This window comes from Chinchilla lanigera, unplaced genomic scaffold, assembly GCF_000276665.1.
Source record: "Chinchilla lanigera isolate Chin_1 unplaced genomic scaffold, ChiLan1.0 scaffold00014, whole genome shotgun sequence".
Classification (NCBI taxonomy): domain Eukaryota; kingdom Metazoa; phylum Chordata; class Mammalia; order Rodentia; family Chinchillidae; genus Chinchilla; species Chinchilla lanigera.
In genome coordinates this window covers 13,468,885-13,492,368 of record NW_004955415.1, presented here as the reverse complement: position 1 = coordinate 13,492,368, position 23,484 = coordinate 13,468,885, and the positions used below count along the sequence as shown (strand labels likewise).

General features: G+C 48.8%; 1 protein-coding gene across 1 annotated transcript in view; it reads right to left on the bottom strand.

The window, feature by feature from the left end:
- Nucleotides 1-22,101, bottom strand: part of Tgm6 (transglutaminase 6) — a 29,233-nt gene extending 7,132 nt beyond the window's left edge. Inside the window, exons 1-10 of the mRNA XM_005380751.2 lie at nucleotides 22,047-22,101; nucleotides 11,862-12,035; nucleotides 11,116-11,358; nucleotides 10,278-10,396; nucleotides 8,486-8,614; nucleotides 6,899-7,076; nucleotides 6,276-6,414; nucleotides 5,351-5,454; nucleotides 5,037-5,279; nucleotides 2,902-3,243 (exon numbers count right to left, since the gene is read on the bottom strand). Of these exons, the coding sequence (XP_005380808.1) occupies nucleotides 2,902-3,243; nucleotides 5,037-5,279; nucleotides 5,351-5,454; nucleotides 6,276-6,414; nucleotides 6,899-7,076; nucleotides 8,486-8,614; nucleotides 10,278-10,396; nucleotides 11,116-11,358; nucleotides 11,862-12,035; nucleotides 22,047-22,053 (1,678 nt within the window). The 5' untranslated portion in view covers nucleotides 22,054-22,101. The remainder of the gene's footprint in view (nucleotides 1-2,901; nucleotides 3,244-5,036; nucleotides 5,280-5,350; nucleotides 5,455-6,275; nucleotides 6,415-6,898; nucleotides 7,077-8,485; nucleotides 8,615-10,277; nucleotides 10,397-11,115; nucleotides 11,359-11,861; nucleotides 12,036-22,046) is intronic.
- Nucleotides 22,102-23,484: the final 1,383 nt, after the last annotated feature.

Sequence of the window (23,484 nt, the reverse complement as noted above, 5' to 3'; positions counted from 1 at the left end):
TTCCTTTATTCCTGCCTCCCTTTCTTCCTTCTTCCTGCCCTCCCTTCTTTCCTTCTTTCCTCCCTCCCTTCCTCCCTTCCTCCTTGGCTCTCTTCCTTCCTACTTCTCTTTTTTTTCCCTCCCTCCTTTCCCTCCTCCCTCCCTCCCCTCCTCCTCTACCTCCCTCCTTCCCTCCCTCTCTCTTTCCCTCCCTCTCTCCTTTCCTTCCTTCTTTTTAAATGAACTTACTCCAGACATTTCATTGTACTAAAGCAAAATGGATGAATACAGATGTTTACAGCAGCTTTATTGTTTTTTTGGTTTTTTTTTTTTTTTGACTTTTTTTGAGACAAGGTCTCGCTATGCAGTTCAGGCTGGCCTTGAGCTCACTTTGTAGCCCAGGCTGGTCTTGAACTCAGAACGATCCTCTTGCCTCAGCCTCCTGAGTGTTGGGATTACAGGCGTGCACCACCATGCCCAGCAGCTTTATTGTTAATTGCCCCAAACTATAGGTAACCAAGAAAGATGTCCTTCAGTGGATGGACAAATATGTACACTGCAGCCCATTTACGGGAATACTGTTCAGTGAGCAAAAGAAGCGAGATATTAAAAGACAAAACAAAACTAAACATAGAGGACATGTAAGCATATATTGCTAAGGAGAAGAAACCAATCTGAGAAAGCTACCAACTGTATGATTCCAACTCTACAATTTTCTAGAAAAGATGAAACTAAAAAGACAGCAAAAAGATCAGTGGTTGCTGGGGACTCAGCGACAGGCAGGGATGAAAACATAAAGCACAGGGGAGTTTTAAGGCAGTGAAATGACTTTCTGTGATTCTTTAATAAAGGATATGTGCTATTATGCATTTTTAAATACTAAATTCAAGAGTGAGCCCTAATGTGAACTATGAACTTTAGTTAAAAATAAAGAGTCAACATTGATTTATCAATTGTCATGAATGTTCCACAGGCATGCAATACATTGATAAGTGGAGAGGAGGGGAGATGGGAACTCTCTGTACCCTCTACTCAATTTTATTTTGTAAACCTAAAACTTAAAAAATAAAGTCTATTAATTTATAAAATAAGTTATATTCTAAATACATTATAAGTCTAATAGTCATGCTTTGGCTCCAGAATTCCATTTTTGTGAATGTATTCTAACTAAATAGTCCAAAATCCGGAAGAAAAAAATGAAAATATTTTGTACCAATTTGTTTATGTACCCAACTTTAACACTGTTTTTAATAACAGTAAGATGATAACTATCCAAAGGAAAAGATAAATTATTATATACTTAAACAGTACACATTTATTAAAATGATATTTATGAAGTGCTTATAGAAATATTTAAATTATAATATAATATGAAAAGAGCAGAGCACTAATGAGTATTTGAAATATTTAATTAGAACTGTGGTTTTCAAAAAGCAAATAGGCAGTAAAAATTTGGAAGGAAAACCTGTTAACAGTTTGTAGGTGGGTGGTAAGATCACAGGCGATTTTTCTTGTTTGTTCTTAAAATCTTTAATGAATATGCATTACTTTTAATATGAAAAAAATTGCTAAAAGACAGGGGAAAGTGTATGCTAATTAATATTTCATTATGAAGTGTTATTTTGTGATTTAAATTTTGTGACAAAAAAGTGACAAAAAGAACTAAAAATGTGTGACACCTCCTTCATATGTTTTCATGCCCTGTCAAAATCTACAAGGTTCATTTGCCAGAAACTGGTCCAGAGAACAACTTCAATTAAACTTTGCTTAATTGACTCTTTGGAGGGGAGCAAGTGAGGGAGGCAAAGAGGGAGGGAAGTGAGTGAAGGAAGGAGGGAGGGGAAGAGGGAGGGAAGGAGGGAGGGGAGGAGCGAGGGGAGGAGGAAGGGAAGTGAGGGAGGGGAGGAGGGAGGGAGAGGGGGCACAGGGACAGAAGCAGAGACAATGAGACAAAGATAGGAGATAGCAAGGGGGAGAGACAGAGGTAGAGAGATGGAGAGAAAGGGAAGGAGAGACAGAGAGACACGCAAAGAGAAGGAAGTAAGAATAATCACATGGGATACGTTTAGTAACTCATCCATGAAGTGCTATGTGTCCAGGAACTGTGAGAGAAAAAGTCTTTGATATATTTTTTTAAAAAGGCAATTGGAATAAGCTCAGTTAAAATTATACAAAAACCTTCAAAAAGTCTGAAGCTATTCAGTGGCTTTGTGATGAAACACCAAGGTCACGTTTGAGGCAATTGTACTGTCAGGCACAGTTAGTGTCCCTGGCACACACTGACCTGCCCACCGCCCACAGTCCAGTCACTGAGACAGCTGCAACGGTGTGCCCTGGGGTCGAGCACTTCTGGCTTGGAACCCTGGCTTTGCTCTTTCCCGTCCTTGGTCAGGAGTGTCCTTACAGCCAGCTGCCTCTGAGTGGGTCTTGCCACTACTTGCACTAACTGTGTGACTTTGGCTCCAAGGAATGGTGCTCCCAGTAGCACCCTGCACCCGAGTTCTCAGGACAGCCTAGCACACAGACCCATATCTCTTACGGGTCCTCTCCTCTCCTGTAGCACCCCTGGAACAGGACGGACTCCAAGATATTTTTGAATTTTAGAAAACAACACAAGGCATACATCATACACTGTGAGCTGTGTTTCTTTGGACTATAATACTCATACCAATTGGGATGATTTGGGGACTACACATAACTTCACTATCAGGTCAGTTTGCTACCATTGATTGTGGACTTTTATTACTATTATCATTATTTAGTATTTTTATCTGTGAAGTGGGGACAAGAGACAAGGCACCACTCACAAAGCTTAGGAAAATCCCTTTCTTCCCTGGGAATGAACACAGATTCAGGACTCCCCACCCCCATCCCCAAACCTCACCTGCTTGGCCAGGTGCTACCAAGCCATGGGGTTCTCACCTTCTTGTGCATCCAGTTTCACTCTGTGGGACTCATGCAGGATTTCTGCCACTGGCTTGCGGGTGTAGAGAATGGTGGCACCGCTCAGATTGACCTGGACCTGCAGGGCCTGGGAGGTGAGGTTGGCCACATTCAGAGCCAGCTTCAGGTCATGGCCCAGCACTGGTGGCTCCAGGATCTTGAACTTGCCAGTGATGCTAGGCTTGGGGGGTGGCTCCAGGAGATCATCTCGCCGGAGGCTGCGCCTGCTGGCCCTGTGGATCCTTGATCTCGGCCCCCAGGCTTCCACGCTGAGCAGCTTCTTCATGGCCTTGTGGTACACCTGCCTCTCCTTCTGAGACCCTGCACAGCAGTGCCACCATCAGCGACAGGCACACTTCACAAGGCCCACCCCTCTGCTCTGGCCAAGGCTATCCCTCCATCATCACTACTACACATTTCTATGGCCCCCAACTGCAGAAGTCAGCCATCTGCCTGTATGAGGTTCTCTATTTAAATGAAGTTTTAATCAGTTGCTGGCAACTTCAAATCAGGAAATTTCACAGACAGATGCAGATTTTGGGCTTCTATGACAACCAGATAAGAAACTCACTGTCATCATGTAGCAGGGTGATGATTTCTCCTGAGGTGTGGCCAAAGCTCAGGACCAAAGCCCCTAAAGATCCTACATTCTAAGTTCCAGAAGTTTTCAGCAGAGGCCAGCCTGGGCTACATAGTGAGTTCAAGGCCAACTTGGACTACAGAGCGAGACTGTCTCAGAAAAAAAAGTTCTCAGCAGGTGAGACCAGCCACCAATCTGGAGGACCTGTGAGAGGGGTCTTGGTGCTGAGGAGGCCTCACCATCCCCACCCATCCATTACCCAGGCCAGAACAGAAGGGAGTTCACTGGCAGTCACTTAAGTGCCATATTCCTAGAGATAGGTAGGAAGGAATGCTGGTGGTGTGTGTGTGGGTGTGTGGCTATGTGTGGGGGTATTTAAAAGAATCAACACAGGGCTGGGGATTTAGCTCAGTGGCACAGTGCTTGCCTGGCAAGCATGAGGTCGTGAGTTTGATTTCCGGCACTGGAAAAATAAAAAAAAATAATAAAGAATCAACACAAAGAAAGGGCTGGCCAGTAAAGACCATACTACCTCCTGGAAGAGGAAGTTGGCATTTTATTTCCAGTAGGAGGTCTTCTCACCTGTCCTACTGAGCCATATATTACTTGAGCAGGGCAGAAGAGACCTGAAGGTGATGTCAAATGGAGACCTCTCTCCTCACCTGCAGTGGAGGTGGCTAGAGTAGACCAAGTCCCCCCCTCCAAGAAGTCTTTTCTTTCTTGGTAGTGGGTATTTAATCCTGGGCTACTCTACCACTGAGCTACATCCCCAGCCCTTTTCGTTTTTTAGTTTGAGACAGGATTTCACTAATTTGCTGAGGCTGGGCTTCAATTTGTGATCATTCTGCTTCTGATTCCCAAACGGCTGGGCTTACAGGCATGCACCACTTGGCCCGCTGAACTGGAAGTCTTAATTAGTTGTTAACATTATTTTAGCAAGTGGAAAAGGTGGGAATATATGGATCAGATCGTGTCCTTGTTCAGTATTCTTCCATGGGAAAAAATATGGTTGGAGGCAGCTACAAGAAAAAACACAACTGTCTTGTTTTTGTACAGGCTCTTCCATAAAGCAGTGCCCATAAACGAGTGACCATGGCAGAGGCTCTGGCAGATGAAAAACAGGAGCTGCTGTTGCTATTCTTCTGAACTGTGCCTCCCGCCACATTTCCTAGGTGTTCGGTGGGCAGTACCTGCTATGATCATCACTATTATTACTAGCAGTGATTATCACTATCATATGTGAATATACCTAAACACAGAGCCTGCCATATGGCAAGTGGTCAAGGAAATGAGGCTGTTGTCATTATATGAGAGAAATCCTCTAACACAGTGGAGGAACTTAGCAAACAGAGGAAGCAATTAATTTAGTTTAAATAAAGGCACTTGGCTCTAGCCCGAGACTGCTGTGTGGAAGTGCTGGTCACTGTCACAGTGCTTGGGACAGGATCTGGCCCTGGGCCACCCCTTTGCACTGTCTCTCTGCAGCCCACAGCCCATCCCCAGGAAGCTAATAAAAGCCACCACTGGCCCTTACCTTCTGGGTACTTGTAGAGGTTGGTAATGTCCACGCGGGAGTTGCTGCCTACTGCCTTGGTGCTGATGCATCTCCCAATCTTCTTGGTGTCTGAGTACACGCGCTCCTGGTTCTCATCCTCGTGCCACAGCCAGGTGATGTAGTCTGCATTTACCTCCGAGAAAACGAAGGGGCCATCGTGGGCCAGGTGTATGTCGCCCTCGCGGATGGCAGTGACTGAAGCTGGGCCGCACTGGAACACACCTGGGTGGGATGGGTGGGCGTGAACAGCGTGGGAGGGAAGACAGGGGTCTGGCACCCCCACTGGGCCCTACCTTCGCTCTCCTCCTGGGGAGTGGCATCCAGAACCTGCCAGCCATCATAAGAGGGTCCCAGATCCTGCCGGGCAAACCAGCTCTCGTTCCAGACATGGAAATTCCTGCCAAGGAAAGGATGGGCAAAGTGGCCTGTGTGAGCATATACACATACAAAGAGCCTGTTCTTCAGGGTACCACAAATACAACTGTAAATAAGACAGAATATCCTTGCCCTCATGCAGCAGCTTACAGTCTATCAAAGGGGCCAAATGAGAAGACATGAAGGATCAAGTTAGTAGATAAATAAAATAAATGCAAGCAACAATAAGTGCTGTGAAGAAAAGAGGGGCTTGAACAGAGAATAACTTCCCGAGACCTACTCTATGTAAATGATGCCTTAGGTGAGACCTAAATTAGAAAGAATTAGTCAGAGCAAGAGTGAAGGGAATGGTGTTCTAGACAGAAGGAAGAATAGCATGTGCAAAGTTTCTGAGACAAGAAAAAGTATCATGTGTCCAAGAAATAGGAAGTGTGCAAGTGTCTCTGGGACATGGGGAACACGAGGGTAGGTAGCTTTTAGATTATGCAGAACTCTGTAGGCCTTAGTAAGCAGTTCCTAGTTTATTCTCAACTTCCTGCATTCAGGATGAGGATATAGGACTAGGAAAGGTCACACAAGGTCACACAGGAAGGAGGGAGCAGAGGGAAACCCAGTTCCTGATTTGCCTGATTTGGCCTCTTTACAGCCGGCCTCAGCACTCCTCACAGGAAGATCGCTGTCTTTGGGAAAATATCTTGCTGAGCACCCAGGAGGAAGAGGGGTGACTCTGTCAAGCTGGGTGTGGTGGAGCCCCACCATCAGAAAGACACGTTGGTATGAAGAGAGGGGAGAAGAAAGTGAGTACTTGGAGCCGGGCTGGACAGGCCTTGGCCTGGGACCCACCACATGCTGTCTTCCGTCAGGTCCTCCAGGGTCCGCCCAAAGGAGTCCACGTATTTGTCCACACTCAGGTTCCTGTCGGTGTCGTGGGCTGAGTTGAAGTTGGACACCACCCGCGTCGGGATCCCCAGGCACCTAAGGACTGCAGAGCGGAGGGCCCAGAGGCTCCAGGGGCAGGCAGGACCCCGACCCTGGGAGGCGGGTGGGAGTCTGTGCCCCCCACTGCATCCTGGTCACTTCCTGTACTTTGGCAGGTGGGGTGGGTGGGACTCCTGCTCTCTCCACATTGCTCTCCTCAATGCTCTTTGAGGGAACTTTTGGAGACCTTACTGCCAGAGCCTCTCTGATCCTGGCAGACCCTTACAGCCACGTAAGTTTTTCTGAGGGGACCTGAGGTCCCAGAGGCCACAGAGCCCACCTAAGCCACTCATTGAGCTGGAGGCAGAGGGGAGACTCTTCTGCCAAATAAAACATCAATGTCAAGTAAAAGAGCTACAGTCTCTGGTCTCTCCCATCATTAACCAGACTTTATGTCCTCATCAAGGCAGACTGATTGGAGCACATGCAAATATATGTTAATGAATGCAAATGAGGGAGCAGGCTGATGAGAGGAGCTTTTCCCATACCTGTGCACATCACTCCTGCGAAGACCCAGCACTGGCCATACTTGACTGGCTTGTACTTGCCCCTGTACCACTTCTGCAGAATGGCCACGCTGCCGCTCCAGTGCAGTGGGCTGGTGCCGCCGCCGTACTTGCCCTGCCACTGGCCTTGTACCACGCCCCGGTCATTGTTGCTGTTCACCTGGAGGAAGGAGCTGTGTGTCCACCACTGCCTTCCCCTGGAGGAAACTTGCTGCTGTAAAATCTTCCCATTGTTGGACCATCAACTGGGATTATTCCTTGGTTTTAAAGTGAAAGCTAGGGGCTTTGCTGTCTTAAAATATCTGTAATGTAATTCAGTGGTAGAGTGTGTCCTTACTATACACAAGGCCCAGGGTTAGATCCCCAGCACCACACACACACACACACACACACACACAAGGAAGAAAATACCTACTCCTACTTTTGGTACTACTTAAAATTTCCAATTATCTTCGATTTGGATAATCTGTTCTTTAAAATCATGTATAATTTTAGAGTATTTCCTGTTTTAAATGATCTCTATTTTGGGGCTTTTAGTGGCACAAGAATTATAGAGACAGCTGACATTTTCAGAGAGCTGACTGTGGACCAGGAATGATGCTGAGGTCTTGGTGTGCTTTAGGTTAGCTTTAAGTCTATTTGTAGGTTCTTTTATTAGATGAGAAAACCTAACTTCAGAGAGGTTATGGGACTTACCCAAGTTATGCAACAAGCAGGGTAAAATGTGGCCCTGGACCTTAGGCCTGTGCTGTTGTGCTTTCCTCCCAGGGACAGGTGAGATCTAGGCCTCTCCCCTGAGTCTGAGACAGCCTGGGACTGCTTTGTCCACTGAATACTGTGCAAGGGATACTGGCCAGGCTCTAGGACCCAGCCTTGGCAGACTGGCAACTTCACTTCTTTTTTTCTTAAAACAGTTATGTATGAGGCTGCCCTGTGAGTTAGCTTTAGGGATAGGCTGCAGAGAGAGAAAGTTTGATGCCTGGCCAGGCTCCATTGCTCCTCAGTCCAGGGGCCTGGTGCAAGAGCAAGGAAGCCGCTGTGGAAAACCCAGCTACAGCAGACACGGCATGGGTGGGGGATGAGGAGGCCCTGACTACCAGAATCAAGGCTCCAGATAGATGGTCCCGCCAAATCATCCTGGCCACCTGTAGCCATTGAGACACCTCCAGCTGAAGCATCTTGGGGCAGAGACAAGCCGTTTGCACAGTGCCATGCTCAAATTCCTGGACTTCAGAGTTGCAATCATAACCCAGGATGCTTTATCCCTGGAGTTGAGGGTGATTGATTATGTAGCAATAGAGAACAGAAACAAGGGCCCTTCAGAAAAATCCCTGGCTGGGCCCCGGACTTGGTCTGGGGATTCTGTTCATGTTTTTTTTGTTGTTGTTTGTTTGTTTTTGTTTTTGTTTTTTGTTTTTTTCCTTTTCTTTTTGGTGGGTACCAGGAATTGAACCCAGGACCTTGCATATGCCAGGCAAGTGCTTATGCTGCTGAGCTATATCCCCGGCCTGGTCTGGGGATTCTGGAGGGAGCATACATCCTGGGAAGGGGAAAGCAAGGGCTACTCACCATGGCACTGATGACCCTCGTGACATAGACAGGGTTGTGGCGGCGGGACACATCAGTGGCTGGGTTGTCTTGGTAACTGGGGCTTCGGTCCAGGATGGAGAGGCAGATGTTCAGGATGTCCTCCTCAAACTGCTCCCCAGAGAGGCTGTTCTCAGAGGCTGGAACCTCACACACATTCTAGGGCCTTCCACAACCCTACCTGGTCACGGGGGTCTGCATGGGAATTTTCCCCACCTCGTCCGCAAGGACCTCACAGAGCCTCCCCAAGTGCCAGACACCCTTCCCTAAGCAATACCAGGGCAGCTGGAAGCTCAGATGTAGTCATGTCCCTTCCCTGCTCAATAACCTCCATGGCTCCCCCCACCCCCTGTAAAGAAATAAACCTGGTGGTTCTTGAGCCACATCTACCTCACTAATAGGCTCCTTTGGTCTCCATGGTGATTTCAATATCTTTGGATTAGTTGTAACACTTAAAACCTGAGAGATTTTTCATACATACGTTTAGATTTCTATTCTCTGAAAATTGGGAAAGTCTGGGAAAGTTAGGCTGTCTTTTCCCTTGGCAACAAGAGCTGGGTGCTGAGTAGGGGTTACTCCTTAGATGGGCCCCTCCACTATATCATCCTCACCCAGTCCCTGAGCCTCAGTATCTTTCACCTCCAGCCTGCAGCAGTGTAGGACTTTTCAGCCACATAGTCAAGCCTTTAACTTGCTTGTCCCACCTCATTCCTGGGTGGCACTGGATCCCAGACAGACAGAGCCATCTAGATGACTCTGGACTCCTTTACTTCCCACCTCCACACTGCTCTGTCTGCTCTTCTTCCTGCCTGTGCAGATCCTGCCCAGATTTGGAGACCCCATCCCGATATCAGGAAACCTCCCTCAGTTCTGAGATGAAGATTCCTTTCGTCCTCTCTGTGCTCCTCTGCTTCTGTCCTACCACTCTCATTTTCCTCCCTCCACTGCAACTGGCCCTGTAACTGTAGCCAGCCCTCCATATCCATGGGCTCCATGGCCTTAGGTTTAGCATCTAGGAATTCAACCAACTTTAGATTGAAAATATTTGGAAAAAAAAATTATCTCTATTGAATGTGTACAGACTTTCCTTGTCATTATTCCCTGAACAATACAGGTGAGCAAGTATTTAAGTAGTATTCCAATTGTGTTAGGTTTTGTAAGTAATCTAGAGATGATTTAAAGATACAAGAGGAAGAGATGCAAGCATCTTTAAGATCTGGTATGCACAGGAGGTTCTGAAATGGGGTACCTGTGGCTACTGAGAGATGAAAGTATTTATGTAGGCCAATGGCTCTCGAAGTCTGGTCCTAGCAGCATCAGCATCAGCATCAGCATCAGCATCAGCATCAGCATCAGCATCAGCATCAGCATCAGCTGGGACCTTGTTAAATTGCAGATTCTCAGCCTGGCCCTACACCAGCTCAATCAGCAGTGGTGGGGGAGGTGCCCCATCACCTATGGTTTAAGGGACCCTCTTGGATTCTGATGCATACTTAGGTTTCAGAACCACTGATTGAAGCTATTTATCCTTCCATACATAACTGATCTCTTTTATTTCCAAGTCGTATCCAAAGTATTACTCCTTTTCAAGGACCCAGCATAGACCATTGGACAATGAATAGCAGATGAATGAATTAATGAAAGGATTTGCTATTTAGACGAATGGATCAGCTCCTCTCTCCCCTCCTGGGAGGAAGTGAGCACCCAGCAGGGCTCCCAGGTTGGCCTTTCCCACACCTCAGCCCATGCCCCATCTGGCTGTGCCCCTGGAGACCTGCCCGTAGTTCCAGCCTTGGGCTCGGATGTGCTTCTCCACGCCTCGGAAGATGATGCCACTGTCGTTGAGCACGTACTCCTGTCTCTCCTCCTCTGAGGCCAGAAATACATCATCGTCTGAAAAGGAGTCATTGGGCCTAGCATGGGCTGAGGCTCTGGCCTTGCTGGCCTGCAGAAGGGGCTAGAGCAAGACAGATGGTGCCTGGAGGCTGACTGGGCCGGGCACCTCTCTGCGTCTCTCTCCCTCCTTGCCAAGCCCCATCCCTCCTGGGTGGTCCTTTACAGTGCAGGGACCAACCCTGTCCAGCCCAAGATGAAGGATTTTAGAAATCCTGGCACACGGGGTGGCCTACCTTGATACCCATGGCAAACTCTTATTTCTCAAACATGGAAAAGAATACTGATCCTGGGTGCCCCTTACCTTTGTGATGAACTTGTACCTTACAGCCTTAGCTCTATAAATTCCTACCAGATTCCAAGAACTAGTTATTATTTATTCCCATATTACGGGTGTGGGAATGGAGACTCATGGAGAGAAGTGACTTAGCAGAGCTGGAGCTAACGAGTCCACATCTCTGGCTTTTAGCCACGCCTGGGCCTCTCCTGCCTATCAGGCCCCACCCCTACCCACTGGCCTGATACCAGAACTTGTTAACTTCCTGCCCCTTGGGCACAGGCTAGGAGATTCCTCTGCCCAGTGTCTGCTGCTGCCCATGCCAAGCTCTTGGCGTTTACCTCCCTGCCAATTCATCTCTCCTCAATAGTTCCCCAGGGGCAGGCTGACCTCAGAGAATAGTTGTCGGGAGACCCTCCGCCTTGGGCTTGGCAGTTCCTACCTGGGCACCATGGATTGAAAAGCAGGACAAACTCGCCCAGCTTCCGGTCGCTGTGTTTGCGGCGGGAGGAAGCCCTCGCACTCAGCAGGTATCGGCCAATGACAGCATCTGGAGGGCTGGTGAGGCTGACAGTCACGGTGTTCCCTGTTTGTGCCTCCTTTGCTGCTGTCCAGGCATCACCCACCTCCAGCTCTGCCGTCTGGAACACAGCTTTGGTGTGGAGGGCCTCGGAAGCCTGGGGTCCTGGCAGAAGGAGAGGGCACTTGGTGATCCCATGTAGGAAACCCAGCTTTAGAGACGTGGAGAAGTCACAGGGCCAGGAGCCCAGATCTCACTGCTTGAGATGCTGCAGATGATTGGGGGAATCAAATGATCACAAGGTCAATGGCAAAGTGGGACACTGCAGCTGCCTTGACTCCCAGCCACTTCCTGGGCCAGGAAAGGAAGAGCTTGGGTCCAGAAGTGCCCAGTGATTTTCCATACCCTCCAGAGACCTGGATTCTTTGGCATGCACAGGGTTCCAGAGAGGTCACCTCACCCATCACACTGTCTGCAAGCAGCACCTTCCAACGGTCCCCAGGAAGCTGTTTCCAGAAGCCTCCAGGGTTGAAGGTTCAGTCCACCACAGGGACTTGTTTCCGCTAAATCCTGGGCTGCCCACCTCAGTGGCAAGTTACCAAGTCACTGGTCACCAAACACGTCTCTCCAACTATCGCCCAGCAGGGGGCGTGGGTGGGCCCGCTTACCTGTCTCCACTGTGAGGGTGAGGGTCTCCTCTCTATCCAGTACTCCCGTCAGATGCAGACTGATGCTGAACTGCTGGCCCCTGCGAACCACCAGCTCACCGCAAGAGTATTCCTGTGTTCGGTGAGCAGCGCCATTCTTTCTCTGCTGCCAGTCCACCTTGGTGACTCTGACTCCTGAGCAAGGAGAGGACAGGAAGATGAGGCTAAATCCTTGGCAGTTTCTCATCCACAGCTGGCCTGTTACCCACCTACTTCCTCCTGCCAGCAGAGCATCCAGCCAGCCACTATTACTGCATAAGCTCGATCCTTGTGATCCACTGCAGCTACACACTATAAAATTCCTGCAAATGCCGAATTAGGAAGTCCTGAACAGTTGCTGGTGAGAAAGATACAGGGCTAGGGTCCTGTGAACCCCTGCTCACAATTTGTTCATCAATCTGTAACTTTGTTTTATGTGTAGTTTTGTTTAAAGACACGTCAGTTAATTTATATTGCTGTTTTATTAACATTGAGCTCATTTTGTCAATAGCGTTGTAATTCATGCCTGAACGAAGTTTATTTCATGCATCTATTTTCTCTGTAAGGCAATGCAGTCTTCTTGCACTTAGAAACACTAAATAGCACTTCAGCACTATGCCATTCAAAACAGCAAAATCATCAACAAAAAGCACAAAAATGCAAAAAAGCCCCCCCCCATGGTTTTAAATGGATCGAGAAAGGACACTTGTATGAAAGCTGATACCAGAAGCCAGAGTGTCGTCTGTTCAACTTATGTCAGCCAGGAACATGAGTGTTAGATGCCTCCATTTTTTGCCATCCTATGCCTATCTGTGAATGACTACGTGAGTGCCAAGAAAACTGATTTTGGAGTTAAAAATAAATTTAGTGAGTAAGCCAATTCACAATGCACAATCCAGTGTTGAAGATGGACTGCATATTCTCCACGCCAGGCCGGGCTCTGGCACTGAGTATACATTGGCTAACAACTTAGATATGGTCTTAGTCTCAGCAGGGGGCTGGGGGAGGCCGTGTGGCTCAGTGGTTATGAGCAGGGCCTCTGGGGCACACATCCCGGCTTGGCCATCTACTGGCTGAGCTACCTTCTACTTGACTTCTGTACCTCTGTTTCCTCTTTGCAGAATGGGAATAATGACGCCTCTGGAGTGCGGGTGAGAACCACCACCTGTCCTTGGAGATAGCCAGGGTTTGTTATGTTCAGATGGGCAGGGGTGACACCCAGATGGATGAGTCTCCTTGTGACTAACTGTCAAGAAGGACAGGTGCTGAAAGGACACATGACAGAGTCGCCTGGTGTGTGAAGGTGACAAGCGAGGCTTCCTCGAGGGTGGCGCTGAGGCTGAGTCTTGCACGGATGGGGAGAGGATGCCGATGAATCTGGCCTCAGCCCAAACACTCTCTTTCCTCATCTATTCACACTCATTCATTCAGGTGTTGGGTGTGGTGCTGTGTGCCGGGGACCTGATAGTCATGAAATACACAGTTGACAGCCAAATGGAGGAGATCGGTATTATGCAAATCAGGCAGCAGCCAGAGGAACCTGTTAGAATCTAAGGTCACCTCCGTTCTTTCAACTCTCCTCTAGCTCCTGGCTTGCTCAGCAGAGTTGAGGTCCTGAGAATAAACCAGAAGTCCTTCATGATTGGGCCCTTTGGTATCCTGAGTCTTCTCTTTCTCTTCCCTTAACTCAACTTTTTAAATTGCACCAGCCACCTAACTGTTCCTTGGACCTGCTGCGCTTGCTCCTGGTTCAGGGCCTTTGCACACACTGTCCCCCCCCTATGCAAAGCACAGGAGAAAGACAGGGTTTTGCTTTCAAAGGGCCCAAAGTAACCCTTTTGATAAAGAGCCTTCCTCATTGGGGGTGGTTCTAGGGATGGTCCTGTCCTAGAATCTTTTTGGATATCTGTGTAAACTGTTTGATTGCTGTAGTGATGGAGAGAGTTCAGTGATGTCAGACTCTGAAACACGAAGGATAAGACAGTTGTTCCAAGTCCCACACAGTGTTCAACCGCCCTGACAGGCTTTCAGACAGAAGAAAATCTATTTATTATCAGAGCTCCAATCCAACTCTGTTTTACATGTTTATATCCATTGAGTTTTGCAATATTGTGAATTTTTTTTTCTGTGCTGGGAATCAGACTCAGAACCTTTTGCTTTCCAGGCAGGCGCTTGTGCCACTGAGCTAAATATTGTGAAATTTAATGAATCCTTAGGAATGTGACTATTATGTAAGTTGAAGACTGTTTTACGTCATTCGAGACTTTCCCAAATTTCCTATTTAAACTGTGAAAAGTAGTGTCACACATGGTAATGTTGCTTGTGAGTGGTTAAGTCTCCCAACACAGTCCACAAGAGTGAGTCTGCCTTTGTAGCTGATGGCTTCATACAGGATAGCATCTGACCACTTCATCATGTCTTCTGGGCAAGCTTTAATAAGCATTTACATACTAAGTACATTTAGCTAAAAACTGAGGTCCTCTTATTTAATATTGCAGTTGGGACATAATTTTAGAAGTGAGGTATAGAGGTCAGTTATATGTATTGATTTAATTATAGGATAGTGAAGGAGCATTATAAAATATTTGCTATAATGAGAAGCCAATGTTTTAGTTACCTTTTCCTATTTGACCGATTTGCTTAATTCAGAGTTTGACTCTCTCCTGGTTTCTGTGGGCCAGGAGTTGGGGTGGTGCTCAGCCGGCCGGTGTGCTCTTAGGACTCCTCACACAGGTGCAATCACATGGCAGCTGGGGCAGCACTCGTCTGGAAGCTTGACTGGGACAGGGGGACCCACTTCCAAGGTGGCTCGCTCCCATGGTTGGTGAGTTGGTGCTCTGTGTAGGCTGGTGGCCTTGGTTCCTTTGCACACGGTCTCTCCCTGGGACTGTGTGAGTGTCCTCACGGCATGGGGGCTGGCTTCCCCCAGGGAAATGAGCTAAGAGATCAAGGTAGATGCTGCAATGCCTTTTGTGGCCTGACTTCAGAAGTCACATGCCGTCACCTCTACCCTATTTTACTCATCAAAGTAGTGACAGAGGTCTGCCTAGATTCAGGAAAAAGAAAAATGCTCCATCTCATGCTGAAAATATATCAATGTCACATTATGAAGAGAATATAAGAGATATATATTGCCTTTTTTTTCTTTTTCTTTTTCTTTTTCTTTTTTGGCACCGGGAATTGAACTCAGGACCACATACTTGCCAGGCAGATGCTGCGCTGCTGAGCTATATCCCCAGTGCCTGAGATAGATATTGATATGACCACTGTGTGAAGTTGAGAAATACTGAAGAAGTGTCATTAAGTACTCACTCCCCTGCTGTGAGGCAAGTGCTTAGTAACCGTGGGCTGAACCACTGAATAGGTTTTATCTAATAAAACCTCCTACAAACCAAGCATTTTTCTAAATATTTAAAAAGTATTAGCTTCTTTAATCTTCATAAACCACTTAAAGGATATATTATGGTTATCCCAACTTCATAGATGAGGAAACTGAGGTGCAGAGTCACAAGGCCTTGCAAAGGGGGAGCTGGGAACTCCACTTCCAAGTCTGTGCTGCTATGGAACTCTAGGCGACGCTGCCTTTATCTTTGGTCTCACAAGAGTCACAGACCCCAAATTTTCAGACTCTAAAATACAACATGAGCTTTTGTCAAGGACATTACAACTGTGGCTCAGCCAGGCTAAGGTCTTGAGAGGTCTGTCCAAAATATTTAGCTTTTTAAGGAACCCAGTACTGTCAAAAAAATCTTTTAGATAAGGGAGTGTGGCAGATTGTAGTTTCTAAAGAGGGGTGCAATAATATCCCCACACACGCTCTTACAGGATGAAGTTGATACTCCTGTGACTGATAAATGGGATGTACAGTCCTGTCCCCAGAATTTGGAAGACTTGTAGCAAAACAGAACGACACTCTGTGACTTCCAAGGGCTAACTCATAAATGCTGATAGCTTCTTCCTGGCTCCTTTGAGTGTGTGTTCTTGGCAAGCAGCCACCATGCCATGAAGAAGCCCCTGTGGAGAACCAGGCCTCAGCCTCCAGCCTGCTGGCTCCTAGCTGACTGGCAGCACCAGCCTGGCAGTGATGGGAGTGAGCCAGCTTGTAAGCAGATCCTTCAACCTGTCAGGCTGCCCCAGCTGATACCAAACAAAGCACAGACCAGCTGTCTCTGCTGAGCTCTGCCCAAATTGTAGGTTCGAAGCAAGAGAATGACTGCTGTTGTCTTCCGCCCCCAAAGTGTTGGGGTAGCTTATCATACAGTGATAGATACTGGCCACACAGGGAGCTGTGTCTCTTGTCTAATCTGCAACAGCCTCCTACATGGTCTCCACTTGTCAGTTGTCTGGGAGGGTGCCATGCAAGATTCATGGAAAAGACCTGGCTTAGCCTGGAAGCCTCATCCTGGCATTGTGATTTGAGACCCCCAGCAGGGTCTCATATAGCTGAGATGCGTGTCCCAAGCTGTGTTGCTCCTGCACCCAGGGCTGTGTGGTGCACAGGGCCCGTGTTCAAAAGCAACCCTGTGTTCTAGGAAGCTGGAACAACAGTACTGGGGCTTCTCTGTTGCTTTACTAAACCTCTCCAGGGAAAGGGACTGATGGCCTTCACCCCAGTAATTTCTGGGTAGGCACATGCCTCGGAAGCCCCAGGACTTTGAGCGGAGGTGGCTTCTGTGTAGTCTGGAAACACAAGCAGGAACCCTACGTACCTCGTACACGGTCAGGTCTACCATCAGCAGAGCCGTTAGAATCCCAGGCCTGTTTACGTCCATGGAATGGGGATGGGAGGAAAGGGGCTTCTTGCCTGAGGACACTTGGCTCTCTGGCCCATGAGTCCTGTTGCCACTTGCTAAGCCCAGTGCCAGAGGGTACAGACCAGAGCAGGATGCTAGCGCTTTCTGGGTTTTTTTGAGATGAGTCAGGAGCAGGGGAGGAGGGTACTGGGTAGTAATTAGCTCAGTCTGGTGTGCCCTGGGGCTGCACACAGGGATTTTGGGGTTTGGTGAGGTTCCTGGACCCAGGGTCAGGTGCTTGAACCCTGGGAGGCTGCAGTGTTTTCCTCTTTCCCTGCCTCCTCCCAAACCAGCTCTGTCTCCCTCTGAGGCATCTGGTTTCTTATCACAGATGAGCAAGAAAGGGTGGGATGAGTCAGAACCATCTTTCCCATTATTCCTGAATCTTAGAGATTATCTTTCTTACAGCTTCCTGACAGGATCAAATTCCCTCAGCCGAATTCTTGGTGGAGACTTGATGATGGTCATAGTGGGCAACCTAGGAGAGGGAGTGTGTCCACTGCCCAGGGGTTAGGAAGACTTCCCTCCTGATGACACCAGTTCTTTTCTCTTGCAGCTTCTCCCCTATTTGTTTCTACTCTGATCCTTTGCTGCCCTCAAGCAGCTCACTTCTTTTTGCTCCTTGGTGGAGACATGATGTAGAATATCGACCTACTACCACCCACCCCAACTCTATACCTGCCCCATCACCCAGAACGTCACTGTCCAAGTCCCTGTGGGATTGTTTCTGGAGCTACTCCTTAGGCGATCTGAGTCATTTACACTCATCAGCACACACCCACGTGACCTGCCATTTGTGGAATGGATTCTAGGATTCTGCAGGAGAAAAGCAACTATTCTGGTGACTATGGCATAATTCTGTCATAATGTGCGCCCTTCATAGGCCCAGCCAGACCTGTGGGCACAGAGGAGGGATCCCACATATGGGGATAACCCCACATGAGGACACAGAGGAGCACCTGGGATGGTTTCCAGCCCCTTGTCAAAATAAGCTCAGTGTCACCTTCCCGTGTGCTGAGCTCAGATTCTGCTATCTGAGACTAAGTCTTCTGCCCCTGATCTGTGCTTGAAGATGCTGTTGTAATTGCTTGTTTCCACGTCTCTCTTCTCCCCGGGGCTGACAGTTTCATGCAGATGAGGCCTGGCTTTGTCATCTCTGGGTGTTTAGAGCCTGGTTTGGGGCCAAGACCTAGCAGCTACTCAGATGGATGGATGAATGCATGTTTTCTCCTATCCCTTGGCTGGGGCATGGTAAGGGAGCTGACATTCACCAGCGTCCTGGGCACAGCCCTACCCATCAACTGCCCACGCCCACCCACTCCATAATCCTTCTCTCTTAAACTGTCATGTTCCAAAACCTGCCCTGCCTTCCTAATTTCCTTCTGTCACAAAACCCTGGGGCCAAGAGGACGGGGCATATGTGGCCTCTGTTAAGGGAGGCAGATCTGCTGCTGACTCCTGGTGGGACCTGGAGTAAAACTCTTCCTCTCGCTGGCCCTCAGTTGTTCTATCTGTGAACTGACCCAGAGGGACCCTTATGGTTTGGAGAGTCTGGGGTTTGTCAAACCAAGTGCCTCTGATATCTCCAAGGATTCCACTTGGCCGCTCTCTCCAGAGGGTGCTGATGCGGGAACCGTCAAACAGTCCTTTGGCAGGCACAAGGGAGGGGCTGGCTGAGGCTGTATCTAATCTGGGACCCCTCTAGCTGCAAGTGAACCTGAGGCCTGAGGATAGAATGGGTGACATGTTGTCAGCCCTGGACCATCTCCCTGGGGGATGTGCAGGGTGAGCACCAAACCCTGGGCTCAAGGCCCACATACCCCAGGCTGAGGCAGTGTCCACCAGGCTCAGGGAGAGAAGGCTGCAATAAGACCACTTCTTCTACCACCTGTCACCCCAAGCCTCATGGCCCCTCCAGTTTTACCACCCTTCTTTCCCTCTTCCTCTCAGCGTCTTCTCTTGGTCTGAATTTCCACCCCACATAGCCACTTGAAGCCCCAGTTCAGGGGTTCACGCTTGAATTTCAGTGTAAGCTTTGGCATTTGTTGGCTGCGTGACCTGAGGCAACTGAGCGAACGTGTCTAAAACTCAGTCTCCTGGTAAAAAACGGGGGTGATCATAGTGTGGTGATGATTTAAAGAAATATTCATTCAGGGCAGTCAGAACAGTACCTGGCACATACTCGGTACTCCGTGAATGTGTTCTTAGCTATATTATGATCATCATCTGTACTGCGCAAGACCTTTTGGCCGCCAGTCCAGTGTTCTGCCAATTGCTGCTATTTGGAATCATCTCTTATTGGCTGTGAAGCCCTGGTAAGTTACTGGGCCTCTCTGAGGTTCAGATTTTCTTCCTTGGAGAAAGGCAATAATATCTTCCTTGTCAGTTTTCAAGGAGGATTAAGTGAGGTAATGATTATAAATCGAGTAATGAGAGAATGTACCACCCAAATCAGGAAATCTTGAGCACGAAAGGAGAAGCCATTCACAAACAAGACAACAGGCTCCACCTAGAAGCAGCAGTTTCCTGCATATAAGCTATAGCACAGTGCTGGGTCCGTGGTTATGACAAGCCCAGGAGGTGGGGGTTTTTATACTGTCACCTCCTTTCCCCAAGTCTCCCCATCTCTCTGGCCCTTTCACCCCAGCCCCCACACAAAGTGCTTGCCTCTTTACTCTCCCTTCTTTGCCTCTTGCTTGAGTCACTGCATGGCCCCAACAGCCTTGGAGCAAGTTGCAGCTCCTCCTGTTCAATCCATCCCGATGCTCTGGAGAAACTGAGGCTCAGGGGAAGCACTTTCCTGATTGCATGAGTGAGTGTCAGCACATCATTTCCCCTGCTCTGGAACCATGGAGTCCACAAACATCTTGCTGGCATCCTGGCTCCGGCCCCTCCTCTCCTCCCCCAGCCTCACTCTTCCTTTCCAGATCACTTGCTCATCAGCCTCAGCCATCAGCCTAAGAAACAGTGCTACTTGGAGGCAGGGGTCTGTGGGCAGAAGACCACACCTCCCCCACCTCCACCACCATCCTCACCTCGCCCCAGCTCAACACAGCTCTTCTGCCTCCTGCTCTCGGCTGACACAAAGGAAGTGAATAATATGGTGCTACCCTTCCTATTCTCTGTCCTACCTGGGCATCACACCCATGACACTGAGTCTAGGAAGCTTGCTGAAGCCAGCAATATCTCCCAGACCCTGGACTCTGTAATTGGTTTTTAATGGGTCCCATTATGACTCCATCCTAGTGTGCATCATGGGCGCCTGAGCTCTGTAGCTAAATGATTAATTGAGGAGTTGCCTGGAGCCTTCCTGGGACTATTGCTCAATCTTCCTTTCCTTCCTGGTCCTGTTGCAGCTGTTGGCTTTTCTCTTACTGGTAGACAGTGGCCCGTCAACTCCAACCAGTGTCCTATATGGAAGCAATTCACACAGAGTATTCCACTCAATAGTAGAGTTCTCAAGCTGAAATATTATTGCAATTCAGTAATGGTGAAAGAATCTTATCTCATTTGCTGATGTTGATCAAATGGTAGGGACTATTGAATAACTGTTGAGGAGAATTCTGGGACCCCATCCAACCACTGTAGTGTAGAACTCTAGGATCAATTAGTGATGTCTGCCATGAACAGAGTAAGGGAGAGGGAGAAGAGAAGTCAGGGATGATGGATGCATTGTCCATCAGGATCTTGTGTCTCCTGTATTCATGTACAAAGTATATAATAGACGCAGACTGCTCCTCTGAGGAGCAGATCCTCCAAGAAACCAGGAAACTCAGAAAACCGAGGGAATTGAATTCAAATCAACAGTTTATATGCAAGGTATGATGGGTCTGACCTCAACATCTTATAAATGGAGAAATTGAGGTTCACAGAAAGGAGTGCCCATCAGATTAGTTACAGACCTGACATGGGGTCCCCTACCACCAACTTTGCTCCTTCCTCAGCAATTAAGCTTGGTACTATTAAGTTTAGGGCTGATCCTTCATCATTGCCCAGGGAAGAGGTACTCTCTAGGTGAGTCCTGGAAATCAAATCCTAGTGAAACAAAGCCAACCCCCACTACACCAGGCCTGGACTAGGAGGTCTGGGGTATCCTTAGGGAAGCAGACCATCCCAGGAGCCCAGTGGAGCTGGAGGCCCAATAATGTTATCAAATACCAGGAAGAAATAGGAAGAGGAAATTAAAATAGAGCAAGGAAATGAAAATACCTGGTTTTGAAAGCCAAAAAATAACAAGAGTTGATTCACATAGTTGTCACCTAAAGATGAACAACTGAAAACAAGAGCTGCAGAAACAGAAACGTGCCTTAGAGACCTACGAGGGGCAGCGCCTGGTTCCTCACCAGACCCCAGCATCCAACATCAGGCACATTCCTGGGCCAGGTGGAGTGGGAGGGGGTTTGCTGCCCACTCTGTTGGGATAATGGGGACACAATTTTTGAGTCTACTATTCACAAGAAGCCATGTGAGATGCATGGCAGAAGACACCACACTACGTGTCCTCACAGTAGGCTTGTGAGATGATTTGTATTAGAATGCACATGTTATAGATGAGAAAGCAGAGGCACCAAGGGCAATTCTCCCACTGAAGGTCAACCACAGTTAGAGTTGCTTTTGCCTTCAAATGCTTGGGGCAGTCCTCTCTCTCCTTCCCATCCAGAAACAATCTCAACTACGCCCAGAAATGTCTCTGGGTCCATATACTCTGTGAAGAGAAGAGAAGCTCCAAGCTCTGCCTGAGCCCTTCTTTTCCTGCCTCCCCCAGTTCAAGGCCTGAGGGGAAGGCTCAGCCCAGCCCAGCCTCAGCCATGGACTTGCTATGGTCTGGAGCCAGCTCTTTCCATCTCTGATCCTGTTTTCTGATAGCTTTTGGACTGACCAACTCTAGAACCCAGGTCCACAGCAATGATCAACGTTTCATCCCACAGACGCCCTACGAATTCCCCTCTAGGCCCTCATGCCGGAAGTCTCCAGGCCCTGCCTGCTCACCTGCCATGCGACAGCTCGACAGAATCCTTGCTTCTGCACGGTGCTGTGTGGCCTTCAGCGCAGTGTGTCAGAGGAGCCAGCAAGAGCACATTAAGGAGGCAACCTCAGGAGGCTCCTGGACGAGGAAGGCAGAATTCACACAGGAGGCGTGGCCCTCCTCCCCGGCACCCACACTCAGGAGACGCATAATCACCCTGTAATTGCTTTGCTTTGTACCGAGGAGGTGTCCAGTGTGGGAGTGGCTCCCGCCAACAGGCCTTGGAACATGGGGTTGAGAACTGAACAGTGGGAGAAACTGAGGCTGCGAGTGGCCATAAGAATGATGAGAAGCAGAGTGGGGAAGGAGCAGGGGGGAGAACTGAGGTTTCCTGTCAGCTGTTCTTACCCCTCATGCCAGGTGCGAATGGAGAGTCCAGCGCCGGTGAAAAGCTGCAGAGCGGAGCCAGAGCCCAGGAACTGCAGCACCCAGTCCAGAGTTGTCTCCTCCCAGATGAGTTGAGAAGAGTCCTGGGAGTCCAGCTCCCCTCTCTTCTGCAGGCCCCACCAGCACCCGGCACCCTCCTCGCACCCCAAGGTAGACTCGATGTCTATGGAGGAGCCCAGCTGCGGAGGGGTCTCATTAGACTGCAGCCTGGTGCTGAGGCCCCGCCTCCTTCACGCTGTGATCTGGTTGGGTCCCAAGGCCTCCTGAGCCTTAGTAAAGTGGACAGTGTCTCATTACGTGGTAAATAAGGTAACTCCTGGACAGAGCCTCAACGCTCAGGGAGCCTGACTTACCTGTCCCTCCCCCAGTGGGCACGGCACACTCTCCGGTATCCGTATGGTACTCTCAGTCACTGGGAGTTGGACCGTTTCGTAGAGCACATTCACCTCCTCGGTAGACGTAAACACTCCCACTTGGGCATGTGGCCTTCAAGGTGAGGAGATGATAATGTTACGCTGTTTGACCTCTGAGGTATGTGGGCTCTGGAAATTGAGAGACTACCCTCCCCTGGCTTCTCCCGGGGTCTTCTGCCCTTTGGACATCTCTCAGGGTCCCCCATCACGACTCACCTGCTGGGGAAGCCGCGGGCTGGACTCTGGGGAGGAGGTAAAGAGGAAGAAGAGGAGAGCCAATGCTTTGATTCAGAGGCAAGGCTAGTCTGTCCTGACTTTGTGAGCTGGTTCCAGCTTGGAGCTCAGGGACATGGCAGCCAAGTGTGTCTGTGACCCTGGGCAGCCCCCTTCCCTGCTCTGAACCTCAGGGTCTCTGTCTGTAAGCCAAAGGGATGGGATTTTTCTAGTTCAAAGTCTAAGATTCTGGATTCAATGACTCAGGTGTTCAAGGCGGCTAAAGTCTTCTGCATACTTAAATAGAAGACATTTTATTTTCATGGAAGCTGGCGGGGAAGTTTCTCTTTGTTGGGGAAATGCTTTGATGGATGACCTGGGGCTCTCAGAGGTTGGGTGTAGGCTGAGCCAGGGGTGACAGGGTGGGGGTAGAATCTGTATGACAGGGTTAGGGAGAAGCAAGAGATGGCTATGTGCCAGTGCCATGTGACCATTGCCTCGGATCACCCAAGCAATCAGGAAAGTCTATAAAAACCCCAAAGTGCTTGATGTGGTTTGATTTCTTATAGAAAGTGGCAAAGAGGTTGAGTTCTGCTTGATGTAAAATAATCATTTAATAGGGTATTTGCAGGCCCGTGTTACCTTATAATTACTGACATCTGGCCCTAGCCCAAGGACGCTCCTTCCCTAAGGCCCTGCAGCCTGCTGCTGGGGGTAGGTAGACCCAGGCCCGGGTGAAGCTGCATTTCTGCCTGTGCAGGCTCAGGCTCCTC